Consider the following 14,737-nt stretch of genomic DNA (forward strand, 5'->3'; position numbering starts at 1 on the left):
ATTATTTTTTTCTAATTTTTAACCTTGATTGGGGGGGGGGGGGGTCATAGACTCTTTTTTGTCCAAACATAAATTTTACCATTCATTCAATCATAAAAGGGAAGAGTAGAAGCTCATCAACCTAATAGTTAGATAAAATAAGCTAATCAAAAACAAGCTTACAACAAACATAGATAGATAGATTGGAAAATATAAATTGTTGTTGATAGATCCATATGAGTTCGGAGACTGTCACACCATGGTTTGCGGATAGGTTTAAAATAATTGATTTGGCAACCTATGTCACCAAAGTGCACTTATATTTTCGATCAAGGGTTCTGAGAGAACTCCAGAGTTAAGTGTGCTTGAGCTGGAGTAGTTTCAGCATGGGTGACCTTTCGGGAAGTGATTGTCGTAACTGTGCGAGTGAGGACAAAACAAGTATTATGAGGAAGAGTCGGTAATATGATGATTTGTAGGGTTGGTAAACAAGTATTTAAAGTCTTCCAGACGTAACAAACTGGCCGCCAAATATGGGTGGACCAGGAGTAGACGAGGGACCCACTAAAGAAGGTGGCCCATGAACTGGGAATGGACATGGGGCTCACTAAGAAAGGTGACAGTCCAAGCATTCTAGAAACAAAGGCTACATCATGGTGTATCAAAGATACTTGCACAAATACAATGGAAAATTTAACATTAGTTACTATCCAAATATTTTGTGACGGTTGAAAAGGGTCTTTAATTTCATTGGTTGTCGGAACAAGCCATTTTGAGATAGCTAAAAGACGTGAATATGTTGTCTCAACACATGAGGAAGGCAGAGCCGAGGTTCTTTCTATGGTGGAAGAGGTTGGACGCAAGGTTATCTAGTTATAAAAATAAACTTTAGACGTAAAACCATGTTTGACATAAAATTAAAATTTGATAAAATTGTTTCCATAAAATTCAACCATGTCTGAAATTCAATAACTTAGAACATAAAATAAAGTCAAAAGCCAGAAACATAAATCATAGGTAATAAATAAAATTAAAGCCATAACTAAAAATCCATGCAAAACTCAAAAGCACTCCTACTCTTCAAGCAAATCAGAGGTGTCCATATGAGTAGCACCATCATGACCAAAATCATCTTCGCCATACTCAAATACAAAGTTTGTTTTCACCTTTTGCCCCTCTTGCTATAGGGATTGTTTATAAAGATCAACAAGGTGTTTTGGTGTCCGACACCTCTTAGTCCAATGGTCCTCTCCTCCACACCGGTGACAAACACTTTCATATAACGCTTTCTCTTGTTTGTTACCGGTCCACTTCTTCTTGAAAGAATGGTTCTGAACTGGTACTCCATGGCCTCGACCATATTCGTGTCGACGATCACGACCGCGTCCACGGCCGCTTTGATTTCCACTTCCAAGACCATGGTTAGTGGTTCTGTTTTGCTTTTTCTTACCGAAAGATGCCGTGTTCGCTTCGGGAAGCGGTGCAGATCCAGTTGGACGCATACCATGATTGTGCATCAATAGCTGGTTCTGTTCTTCAGCCACAAGGCATGAAATCAACTGGTAATACGTAAACCCTTTTTCACGGTACTGTGTATGCAAAGTAGGGAAAGTTTTCTCTAACATGTCCTCCTCTGTTACCTTTTCACCACATAATGCCAATTTGGAGGTAATTTTGTGTAAGGCGGAGTCGTACTCACTAAAAGATTTATAGTCTTGGAAACTCAATTGCGTCCATTCATATCGGCCTCTTGGTAGAATCACCATTTTTTTGTGTTTATACCTTTTTTTCAGATCGCTCCAAAGAACGGCTGGATCTTTCACGAACAAATAATTCTTAAGACTCTCGTGGAGGTGACGGCTAAGCAGCATCATTGCTTGTGCCTTCTTTTTCTCATCTTCTTTGTTTCCATGGATGATTGTATCACCCAGCCCTTTGGATTTCAACAAAATCTTGGCCTCAAGCGCCCATGCCAAGTAATTATCTCCGGAGATATCAAGGGCAGCAAAATCAAGGCTTGGGAGTCTTGACATGGTCACTCACTATACATGATTAACACACAACACAAATTAAACTTAACTCAAAAGAAATATATTTAACGTATGCGTGGTTATGCACAAAGTACGTAGAAGCATATTAACATGTGCATGTATCTATATACTAGTGCATGTATGATATTATGCATCATATAATAATATTAATAATAACATGCATAATACGAGTACATGAATATTGATGATAATAATATGCATCTATGTGAGTACGTAATAAGAGTGCATGAATCATATTAATAATAGTGCATAAGTAAAACAGCTTATATTTTGTACCATATATGTGAGTAATATCGATTAAATAAACAATCATAATGCATGATGTATGTGAGTAATAACATGCATAAGTAATAACAATAAAGTGAAGCATGTATAAAGTAGTAGTAATACGTATAACGAAATCAGAAACATAAGATACAGTATTACAGTAAAGCATCTTATGTTCGGATACGTATAGCAAGCCAGCCGTGATTGTTGACCAACCAAATAATCAATTATGTGTATAAGATTAGAGCATGTGTACCAGAGAGGAGAGACGTTTCGAGGTTGGAGAGTAGAGATATCGAAAGCGGTGATGGCTGGTCGGAAGCGGTGACGGCTGCCGCCCAACGTGGGCGGTTAGGGTTTTCTTTTTTTCTGTAGGGTTAAAGACACAGGGCTGATAACGTGTTAAACACTTGGACTATGCTCCAACACATGCGCACACATACAGACAAAATAAATGTCAGCTTAACTACTTGATCTATCGTTATTACATAAGGACATGAATAAACTATGACAAGTTATGTGTGGAGCACCATAACCATAGATTCCAATACCGGTCCGGTGTACGGAGTGGCGGAATCCGGTACCAGAGCTTTGGTCCGTTATGACCTGATTACAATTTTTGACCCGGGTTTTTTTTTATTAAACCGGACCCTTTTTGGCTAAACCCGATTTATATCTTAAACCCATAAATTATATTTACCACACAAAATTTATCTCTCCCAAGTTAAACTCGAGAAACGAAAGAACATATGTACTCTGAAGACCCGATTTGGTTTTGAAAAGAGGATTTGTGTTAGTTGGGCGATTTGTTGAAGGAAAATCTGACGACAATCAAGTCCTAAAGTTCAGAGCTTGTAACAGGTTTGTTGATAGTATAATTCTTTGAAATTGGCAAAATAGATCTATGAGATTACATTGGCAAAATAGATCTACGAATATGTGTTCATTGGTTTGGAACGAAGATTAAGGTCGTTGAGGTCGTTGATGAAATAGATCTGTATATAATTGTGTGATGAAATAGATTATTGTGTGAATTTGGTAGGATGGATTTAAGCACGGGTTCATCAAGCATGAGTAGATCTTCTGGAGTTATGAGGAAGTGTGATTGTGGATTGCCAGCAAAGATACTTACCTCAAAGACTGAAAAGAATCATGGTAGAAAGTTTTTTGGGTGTCAAATGTACAAGGTAATGTGTGTGCGTTTTGGTAGAGCTGTATATAATAGGCAAATTTTGCAAGTGTTGAGAGTTTATAATGGTTGTAGGATGGTGGAACTGAGCACTGCAAGTTCTTTAAATGGTTTGATCAAGAAGAGGTGAGAGGGTGGCTGCGAAACGCCTTGATTCAAGCTGCAGCTGAAAATCGTGAGAAGGAGAAATTGATAGATCATCTCCAAATGACAATTATGGAACTACGGAGTGATTTGGAGAAGCATGTCGAAGATGCAGAGAAAGTCATGTATAGGCAACGATTGATCATCACTGGGTTATCCGGATTGCTTGTATGTTCCATTGGGACCATTGTGTGTTTGCTTTAAAAGCAATTGTCGTACGTGTTGTGTTTCTTGTTGTCACTTATGTGTTTTTTGTAAAACTATTGTCAGTATGGATCAATTCTGGATTTCTTCTTTTGAGTTATGGATAACCTTTGATTGACCAAATGCATCAAAATTAAGCAAGATGCATCAAAGAAATAAATGGACCAAAGAGATTAATACAAAATAAGTTTGTCTTAATAGATGGAAACCAAAAATATGTTGTCTGCAAGTACAAAAACCCTGATTAATCCGAAACGAGTTTCTCTTTGTCACAAATCCATCAAAAAGAGACAAAAAACCCACGTGACAAAGACTAACAAGAACTCGCACACCAACCTTCCTAAATCATTGTTTTCAATACCACAACACATCAATGCTCAGTAGTGTTTCCAAAGAGTAACCCTCGGAGTCTTTGGCTTCCTTGTGGTGCAGTCAATGAAACATCTTGGACTTCAACATGACCTTGGCCTGAGGTCCCAGCTTCCTCATGACCACCTAGTGCAGCTTCCTCTTGAGCTATCATTGCTGCTTCCATTTCTGCTTCATCTTGAGCCTCCAATAGCGCAGCATTTTGAGCATCTTGGGCAAGTTTCCTTCTCGTTGCCCTGCTTTCATCAGACTACAAAGGAAGGGTGATATAAAGTTAACATAGTAAACAACAACAAAAAAACAGATGGTAATTTTGTCAAAAATTAAAGCTCATTCATACATACCTCATTAGGACATTTTCTTGAGTTATGTCCAGCCCCACCACATAAACTACAATGGGCTATTCTTCCTTTTCTACCAACCTTATACTTATTTTTCTTAGTAGGTGATTCATGTAAACCTTTGATCCTTGCTTTTCCCTTAGGTCTCCCTGGAGGGCGCTTGTAAGGAGGTCCATAAATTCGTCTTCCTCCTACCTCCTCCCAAAACCTCGTTCCATTTACCGGAGTCAACCCTCTACGGTAATTGTTTCGCCATTTTTCTGTCAAATAGTAATCAGAAATGTAGTCCTCAACCTCTTGACAGTTCTCTCTGATTGCACAAACCGCATGGCGACAAGGAATTCCTGTTAAATCCCACTTCCTACATGCACACTCCCTCTTAGACAATATCACACAAAATCCAGTACCAAACTCTACAATCTCATATTTGCCGCCTGTGCTTGAAAGAGAGAAACAGTTCTGCGCCTCATCACATGACTTCTCCACTTCTATCCTTGCTTTCTTTGTATACTTTGCAGTCTCCTTCTCAGCTATCTTAAACCGGGTTACAATCCTTTGCATTGCATCTCTTCTAACCAGCTCTAACATCTCCACAAATGGTTTTTTCCTTGCTTTCTTCAATGTTCTGTTGTAGGACTCTGTGTGATTGTTGTGTGTGTCACCACAGCTTGATCCAGTCCTAAAGAAAGCCCTGCACCATTTACGATGATCTTTCTTCAGCAGATCATCACAAGCCCTCGGGTCCATCTCTCTTAAAATAGCCAAGTTACTCCTGAAATCAGCTTCATTGTAACTGCTAGATACTCTCCAAAATAGTGGCTTCAGTGTCTCAGATTTGTGATCCTTTTTAAGGTTTGCGTAGATGTGTCTGGCACAAGCTCGGTGTTCTGCCTTTGGTAACTCCATTGCCATACCATGAATAATGCTTCTATGCATGTCAGAGATAATGGTAATGTTCTCGCCATCCCCCAAATCCAGGTCTACCTTAATCTTGTGAATAAACCACTCCTAGTTTTCATGGTTTTCTCCTGATACAACGGCCCAAGCTATAGGGTAGATCTGATTGTTAGGATCTCTTCCAACTGCGGTAAGCAATGTGCCTTGGATATTATGCTTCAAGAATGTCCCATCTAACCCAATAATTGGTCTGCAATTCTCCTTCCATGACGTCCTCAACGGCTCGAAGCATATATAAATCTGGTAAAATTCATCCGAACCATCTTCTCTAGTGTTCGTGTTGATCTCCACTGTTGAACCAGGCATTGTCCTATTCGCAAAGTTAAGACAAACATAAGGAACAATGACAAACAACTTTGAAAAGAAACCAAACAGGATCACAAACAGTTACTTATTTAGTGAGTTGATACTGATAATCTCTAAGTCTTGAAAACTGGGCATTGCATTCTTCTTGCAGCTTGTTAAATGCCCTCCTTCTTGCGGATTGTGACTGTGAAGGTGTGATGATGATGTTGTACCTCCTTTTCATCTCGTCTTTGGGTGCACTCATCTCAGGATCTCTTCTAATGTCTTCAAGAAACAAGTCAGCAATCACAGGACTTCTTATTAGCTCACATCGCCCAACAGGATGACATTGATGCTCATCATAGTAGGTTTTAACCATCCACTTCTGTATTGGGTTCTCTATAGAACAATAGATTTGCCATCCGCATCCTTTGCTCTTACACCTTGCACCAAGTGCAATTTTTTCCCATCTATCAAACACTACATTTTGCCTTGTCTTCAGTACGTAGCGGATCACATTGGCCTTAAAATCCGCACCAGTGGAAAATATTTGCCTCAAGCTGAACACACCATCGGGCAAATTCTTTTTTACCAACCTCTCTGCTTGTTCTTCTTCATCACCAGAAGAGTCATCAGTTGCAGGGTAGACTTCATCTTCATCTGGAATTTGTTCTTCATAGCTGTCATGGTTGAACACTTCCAGATCCGCTTCACCAACCTCATCCTCTTCTTCTGATTCAGCATTTTCAGACAAACCATCTTCGTCCTCATCAGCATCATCGTCCGTCTCACCTTCAGGTTCGTACTCTGGATCGCCTTCTCCATCACTCAGCTCATCAGGAATTGCTACGTCATTCCCTATTAGCGAATAAGAAAGTGGTTTCTCAACATACACGTCCAGCTCTCTCATCCAACGCCCTGCTGATTGCATCTTGTTACTATTCGCTTCAACCTCAAGAGAATGCTTATCTGCTAAATCTTCAAATGGTAGCTTGTACCACATAGTCCCAAGCTCGATATTTTTGTCAAGCAACTTCATGGATATCACAGTTTTGAAGATAGCATCAGGATGCATTTCAAACACATCAACCACTCCATCAATGTAATCACAAACACCATTTGCTTCTTTGAACTGGACAGAATGATGGCAATTCACTTTCACAAGTTCCTCGTTACTGCAATACACATAAAAACATTTATCAGTTAAACAAGTTATATTAAACAATCGCTAAAAAACAAAAATAATAAAATATCAAAATTCAAAGACCCGACAACAATATTCTACATAAACCCGACAAGGACAAAGTCATCTTTGTTTTCAATTTTCAATCTAAACACCTTGAAATCGACCCCACAAATTGTTACAAAGCAAAACTTTAATCTTTAACAACTCGAAAAAACAACAGTAACCAAGAGAGAAAAAAAACAGAACCAATATTCTACATAAACCTGACAAGGACAAAGTCATCTTTGTTTTCAACCTAAACACCTTGAAATCGACCCCACAAATTGTTACAAAGCAAAACTTTAATCTTTAACAACTCGTAAAAAACAACAGTAACCAACAGAAAAAAAAAATAGAACCAATAATCTATAACTACTCGAGAAAACCATGATTTGTCCTATACGAAAAGCTACATATATCGCTCTCCACTAATCTATAAAAGAAAAAGGAACCCAGAATAAATCCCCAACAAAGACCCAAAATAAATCCCCAAATAAGTAAACCCAGAAACCCTAATCTCGCGATTTTAGATTAGAAAACCCTAAAATCACGATTTTAGATTGGAACCCTAATCTCGCGAATTTGGAACACACACCTCACAAGATTAATGTCAAAATCCAGATATCTTACCTCATTGTAACGAGATTCGTCTTTGATTCACTACCAATTCGAGTGTTTCCTTCTACTACTTCGAAGAACCCTAGGTAAGTAGTAAAGTTTTTTTTTTAGGTTAAATCGTGAAATGGAAATGAAGTATCGGGTTTGGCTGTATAACATTTGGATTTACACTGAGATTTTTTTTAATTGGAACGGTTCGGTCTTAATTAATTGGGTCCGGTTTACTAAAAAAATAATCGGGTCAAAAATTGTAATTGGGTCATAACGGACCAAAGCTCCGGTACCGGATTCCTCCGCTCCGTACACCGAGCCGGTATCAGAATCTATGGTTATGGTGCTCCACACATAACTTGTGATAGTTTATTCATGTCCCTATCTAATAACGATAGATCAAGTAGTTAGGCTGACATTTATTTTGTTTGTATGTGTGCGCATGTGTTGGAGCATAGTCCAAATAGCTGCGAAACATTTTTCCTATATATAAGGGATACAACTTGATGAACAAGCATTGGTTATAACCTAATAGATTATTAATAGGCCTTAATGAGTATCTACTTAATCATACATAACAAACCAAGGGTTATTAAACTCTATGATAAATATTTAATTTAATTTAACCACAAGATAAGCATAACATGGTTAAAAGAATAATTGAACCAGCATGGATTAGGATATACGGTAAATATTGGTGGTTGTTCAAACCTTATAAAAAACATGAAAACACCATCCAATATTGGAATTTGTAGACATTGGGCCGGTTATGGGCTGAAATGACCAAAATGGGCCTGATTCCATAGTAGAAATCTTGATCGAGGGGTTATCTCCTCCGAGTTCGGCATTTGTACAGTATATTATTTGCTTTGGAGTTGCAGAAAGAGTTTGGTTTTTTTTTTTTGTTAATTCTTCGATTTTGGTTTCTCTGCAATTAAAGTTTTCGATAGAACAAAACCATAAGCTTCTCGATTCGGCTGAGTGTTCAAATTTCAAGCTCTTGCGAAGGATTGAGATTGATCTGCTTTTGATTTGGAACTAGAGAGAGAGAGAGATGGCTCCAACTCAGGATCCCAACAGCGTCGGAGGCGGTGCGAAGCAGGATGAAGCTTCCCTGAAGGTTCCGTCTAAGGATCCCAAGAAGAAGGACGAGAAAAAGGAAGAGGACCTTGTAAGTTTCTTCTTTCTCGGTTTTGATTTGGCGTTCCTTTTTCTCCCGACATTGTGTTTAGTATCTGGGTTCATCAGAATTGGGATTTAATTTCAAATATGTAGGAGGATCTGTACTCATTTTGTAAATTGAAATCGATCTCGGATTGAGGTAGTAAGTATGTTATATAGAATTAGGGTTTTACGACTAGCGGGATTAGAAAGCTCTGTTAAATTGGGATGGGAGGAGAGTTTTTGTAGATTAGTATATATTTTGTCTCACTTAATGACTTGGGGGTGTGATTGTAGTCTGAAGAGGACTTGGAACTAAAGCAGAACCTTGAGCTCTATGTTGAGAGGGTTCAGGATCCCAACCCGGAGTTGCAGAAGGCTGCTCTGGAAAGCATGAGGTAATTCATTAATCTTTTAAACCCGAATTTGACTTGCTCAGCAGTGAAGATTGTAGATTATTGTCTTTGAAGATTGTACAACTTATAAAGTCTATGTTTTTCTTTCTTTTATTACTGTACATGTTTGTGTTTTCATTACTCTTTTGTCTTAAGATTACCTCCTTGTTTTTTTTTTTTTTTGGTTCCCTAGGCAGGAAATCCGGGCTTCAACAAGCTCCATGACTTCAGTTCCCAAGCCACTTAAGTTTCTCCGTCCCCATTATGGAACTCTTAAAGCATTTCATGTAACAATGGCTGATTCTGATCTCAAGGTATGTCATCATAGATTTCAATTCATACCTCGTCAACTCCTTCTTTGTTCCTATTTTTGGGTATGGCTTAAAGATTGCTTTTTCTATGTTTGCAGAAGTACTTGTCCGATATCTTGTCTGTCTTGGCCCTTACCATGTCTGCGGAGGGTGAAAGGGTATGCTTCTAGCTACTGATTTGGCCTTTTAATAAAAGATGTCCTTTTTTTAATCTATTTGTTCCATCTTCAGATGTCTCTGGTTTCCTTTTCATTTCTTTCTGCTTGCACCTTCTCTGTTCTGCCTTAACACATCTGTTGTATTATTTTTTTGTATAGAACTCTGTTGAGTTTGTTTTTCCGATTTGTATACTTGAGGCATATTGTGAACTGATATCTACTTTCTTTTATATTCCAGGAAAGCTTAGGTTATAGGTTGATTGGAACAGAGGGTGACATTGGATCGTGGGGTCACGAATATGTCAGGAATCTTGCTGGAGAGATTGCGCAAGAGTATACAAAGCGTCAGGTTTGAAATCAAATCTCCATTTTGTCTTTGACTATTCAGTTTCTCGACCTCGGACTTTTGCCCATATTCTTGGGTTATTGGAAGTTGTGTTTGGGTTTATCTTGCTAATGATTGGAGTTTTAAGGAATGAGTATGTGTCTTATTCAATGAGAAAGGTTACTGAGTCATGGTTATCTACCTGTTCATTATCTCAGAGTGAGGAGGCCCCTATTGACGATTTGATGGAGCTTGTGCAGCAAATTGTTGCTTTTCACATGAAGGTGAATTTTCTAAAGATTGTTATATTTCTTGTTTCTTTGGTCCTTTGTCGTGCATATATAGGAAGCGATTTTATAATTAATAGGCTTGACACTAGACCTTTGGGGTTTATTTCTATCTAAATGATTTCATTTTACTCCTTGCAGCATAATGCAGAAACTGAAGCTGTTGACCTTTTAATGGATGTCGAGGATCTTGATCTCTTACTTGAGCATGTAGACAAAACAAATTTCAAGAGGACATGCAATTATCTTACAAGTGCAGCAAAGTACTTTCAACATACTCAATCCTATTTATTTTATTTTCTCCACTCTTATTTGTGGTTTTAGACCAGTCATATTGTTATTTTACTGATTTTTTTAGATCAGTCATGTAGAAACAAGTAATGAGCTTTGTCTATATTGCTCACAAAAGTCTCTTTGATGTTTTATATTTGAATTTTTAGGTACCTTCCTGGACCAGATGACATGTTGGTTCTAGATATTTCCTACATGATTTACATGAAGTTTGAAGAATATCCAAACGCTCTGCAGATTGCACTATTTCTTGATAACACGCAGGTAGGACTTTAATCTTCCTACAGAACGTTGCAGCTGGAAAAATTAATCCTCTATGTCAAGTATTTTGAGTATTTGTGTCAACTTTTTTGATGTTTAATGTGCTCCACGATATATTTCTGTATTGCAGTATGTTAAACAAGTATTTACCTCATGTGCTGATCTGCTAAGGAAGAAACAGTTCTGCTACATGATTGCTCGTCATGTAAGACCTTTAACTATCTCTACTTCATTACATTTAACAATTACATCTCATTCCTTCTTTTCTGTTAGTATGTTTTGGTTTTGGATCTTTACTCCTATATGCTTAAGAGTTGTTTGTGCTTTTGTTCGATTGTATTTTACTTTCCGGCCGTTGCATAAAGTTATTAGATAGAAAATGAGAACACTGTTTATAGTTGTTATCGAGCGTGATCTGGAGGGAATTTAAATCTGTTTCTTGATTAGCCATGAATGTTGGGCTAGTTACTAGTCGTCTCTCTATTTTTAGCCCAACGTTGTATTTTGTATCTGGGAAGACCTCATCTTTAGCCACATTGGCCTCCTTCTATTCTCTTTTAAAGCAGACATTGATTAACTGCTGCATCACTGCTTTAAATTGCCGTTCACATAGATACACAATACCCAACTGACATACTTTCTTATACTTCTTTTATCTTCGTATTCCTCCCTGCAGGGTATAACCTTTGACCTTGACGATGAGATGGTTGCAGACGATGATGACCGAGAAGCCTTACAGGATATTGTTAACAACACTAAGTTAAGTGAAGGATACCTGACTCTTGCAAGGGATATTGAGGTCATGGAGGCCAAAACACCTGAAGACATCTACAAGGTAAATCAGTTTGAATGGATGTTAGACCTGCTACTCGTTTATCTAGTTACAAATTATGTTTTCCTCAGTCTTTAACCTACCCTTTTGAATTTTGTAGGCTCACTTGCTCGACGGCAGGGCCAGCTCTGGTGCAAGCGTGGATTCTGCTAGACAGAATTTGGCTGCTACCTTTGTTAATGCATTTGTAAATGCTGGTTTTGGTCAGGTATGGTTGCAGATTGTAATAAAGTAGATCTACTGGAAGACATGTCCTCTTAATATATTTTTGTTTATCGCAGGACAAACTAATGACAGTACCTTCAGACTCCACCACCGGATCTTCTGGAAATTGGCTCTTCAAAAACAAAGAACATGGCAAGACTAGTGCAGCTGCTAGTTTGGTATACTTTTTCTTATTTGATGAATTTATTTTCTGTGTTCAGATCATTGAAGTAGAAATTGTAACCAGATCTTGTTGTTTCCCTTATGATAGGGTATGATTCAACTTTGGGATGTGGACTCCGGACTTTCCCAACTCGACAAATATTTCCATAGTAATGATAATCCTATCATTGCTGGAGCACTGCTGGGAGTTGGGATTGTTAATTGTGGCATTAAGAACGATTGTGACCCTGTGAGTTGATGTTATGTTTTATTTTGCGGGAACCATGTGCTAATATTGCCACTCTTCCATCTCACTCAGCTTTATTTCTCAGGCATTGGCACTTCTTGGAGACTATATAGACAAAGAGGATTCATCTGTCAGAATTGGTGCTATCATGGGTCTTGGAATTTCATATGCAGGTTCCCAAAATGACCAGGTCAAGACATGTTATCTTCTTTACTATATTATTAGTTGATGTTTTAGGTGTTCACGAAATATTAACATGTGCACTGTTCTTACAGATTAGAAGCAAATTGTCGCCGATACTAAATGATGCGAAAGCGCCTCTCGATGTGATTGCATTTGCTTCACTTTCTTTGGGAATGATCTATGTCGGTTCCTGTAACGAAGAAGTGGCACAGTCTATTATATTTGCTTTGATGGATCGAAGTGAGGCAGAACTGGGAGATGCCCTCACTCGTTTCTTGCCACTTGGTCTTGGACTTCTATACCTGGGCAAACAGGTTGGCTATGTGTTGTACTTAATCTACCTCTATGTACATAATCATTATTTGCGTTGCTCAACATCAACTTGTTCCATTATCTACCAGGAAAGTGTAGAGGCTACAGCTGAAGTTTCAAAGACGTTCAATGAGAAGATTAGAAAGTATTGTGATATGACACTTCTTTCCTGTGCTTATGCTGGAACTGGGAATGTCCTAAAGGTATCTAATTAACTGTGCTGGTAGTTAGTTGACACAGTTCATTGCATTTAGTTTAGTTGTTGACTCCTTGTATGTTCAGGTCCAAGACCTTCTTGCTCAGTGTGGGGAGCATCTTGAGAAAGGTGACATCCACCAGGGTCCAGCTGTGCTTGGATTAGCAATGGTTGCTATGTCCGAAGAACTGGGGATTGATATGGAGATCCGTTCTTTGGAGCGGATGTTACAATATGGAGAACAAAACATTCGGCGAGCTGTGCCTTTGGCCCTTGGTCTCTTATGCATATCTAATCCAAAGGTATTACTTTTGTAAATCTCGTTTTACTTAACCTGCTTACATAATATTGCTGCCTGTTGTATAGAGTTAATGCTGGTTTTTTGAATTTTCCCACAATTCCAGGTGACGGTAATGGACACCTTGAGCCGGCTTAGTCATGACACAGATTCGGAAGTTGCCATGGTTAGTATCATTTATAATTCACAGCCTGTCCAGTTAGTTTTTTAATTGAATAGTATTGAGAGGGGACTGATCTTTCTTGTAACTCCTACAGGCAGCAATTATATCGTTGGGACTGATTGGTGCCGGAACTAATAACGCAAGGATAGCTGGGATGCTTCGGAACCTCTCCAGCTATTATTACAAGGACGCCAGTCTTCTCTTCTGTGTAATGTGTTCCTCATTTTTGTTTTGTCTACTCACAGTAAAACTGTTATTCTTGTTTGAATCATTGAACTCACTTGGTAACTCATGATGCAGGTGCGTATTGCTCAAGGGCTGGTGCACATGGGAAAGGGTCTCTTAACACTCAGCCCCTTCCACTCTGAACGGTTCTTACTATCACCGTAAGTTGATCATTCTCTCTGTTGCCACTATAACTAGAGCTTTTCGATAGTTGGATCTTTTAAGCTTTGTTTTGTGTATCCTTACTTTGCTCATGTGAACCTTATTGATGCAGAACCGCACTTGCTGGTATAGTGACACTCTTGCATGCATGCCTTGACATGAAGCCGATCATACTCGGGAAATACCATTATGTGCTGTACTTCCTCGTTTTGGCGATGCAAGTGAGTGAAACTTAGTCCCAGTGTTTTCCCCTCTTGTTATTTAGATCTGTTGAAGTTGTCGATATGATTGATTGTGATCCTAATTTTTGTTTAAAAAATGTAGCCAAGGATGATGTTGACAGTAGACGAAAACCTGAAGCCACTGTCAGTGCCAGTGCGGGTAGGACAAGCAGTTGATGTGGTTGGACAGGCGGGTCGGCCAAAGACCATAACAGGGTTCCAGACACACTCCACGCCTGTTCTCTTGGCTGCTGGAGAGAGAGCCGAACTAGCTACTGACAAGTATGTTCTTTCCTTCCTTGTACAATTTTATTTTTTTTTCAAATTGAAAAGACTTTTGGTATGTCTGATTATAATTAAAACTCGGATTGTTGTAAATGGGAAAACAGATACATTCCTCTGTCGCCGATACTAGAAGGGTTCATCATATTAAAGGAGAATCCAGACTACAGAGAGGAGTGAAGAGATGCGTTTTCATAGGAAGAAGAAAAAGAAGCTCTGCTGTTACCTGCTACTAGTTTTATTATGTCTCATCATGGTTCTATGCCTTCTCTTTTTTTTTTTTTGGTTTTCCTATCTTCGTGTAAGCTTTGTTTGTTTCATTATTATCTTGGGATCTTTTCTATGACACGTCGTTAATCAAATTATTACATTAGTCTGTTTGATTTTTATAGTCGATAGAGACATCCATAGATATTTCTCAAAAAAAATATCAATATTGAA

The 14,737-nt window shown here is 38.5% G+C and overlaps 1 protein-coding gene and 2 pseudogenes across 1 annotated transcript; 1 reads left to right on the forward strand and 2 right to left on the reverse strand.

Moving 5' to 3' along the window:
* Positions 1-1,052: 1,052 nt before the first annotated feature.
* Positions 1,053-2,012, reverse strand: LOC147927436 (uncharacterized; annotated as a pseudogene).
* A 2,192-nt stretch (positions 2,013-4,204) lies between these two features.
* On the reverse strand, positions 4,205-6,789 carry LOC104748910 (uncharacterized; annotated as a pseudogene).
* Positions 6,790-8,136: 1,347 nt separating this feature from the next.
* RPN1A (26S proteasome regulatory subunit S2 1A) lies at positions 8,137-14,669 on the forward strand. Its single transcript, XM_010469495.3, has 23 exons — positions 8,137-8,791; positions 9,079-9,179; positions 9,370-9,490; positions 9,586-9,645; positions 9,884-9,994; positions 10,189-10,254; positions 10,399-10,520; positions 10,698-10,812; positions 10,940-11,014; positions 11,486-11,644; positions 11,742-11,849; positions 11,923-12,024; positions 12,117-12,257; positions 12,340-12,444; positions 12,530-12,751; positions 12,839-12,952; positions 13,032-13,247; positions 13,350-13,409; positions 13,501-13,614; positions 13,707-13,792; positions 13,906-14,014; positions 14,118-14,296; positions 14,404-14,669. The coding sequence occupies exons 1-23, from the start codon at positions 8,675-8,677 to the stop codon at positions 14,474-14,476; spliced, it is 2,676 nt and encodes an 891-aa protein (XP_010467797.1). The 5' UTR covers positions 8,137-8,674; the 3' UTR covers positions 14,477-14,669.
* Positions 14,670-14,737: the final 68 nt, after the last annotated feature.

This window comes from Camelina sativa, chromosome 15, assembly GCF_030686135.1.
Source record: "Camelina sativa cultivar CO46 ecotype springtype chromosome 15, ASM3068613v1".
Taxonomy (NCBI): domain Eukaryota; kingdom Viridiplantae; phylum Streptophyta; class Magnoliopsida; order Brassicales; family Brassicaceae; genus Camelina; species Camelina sativa.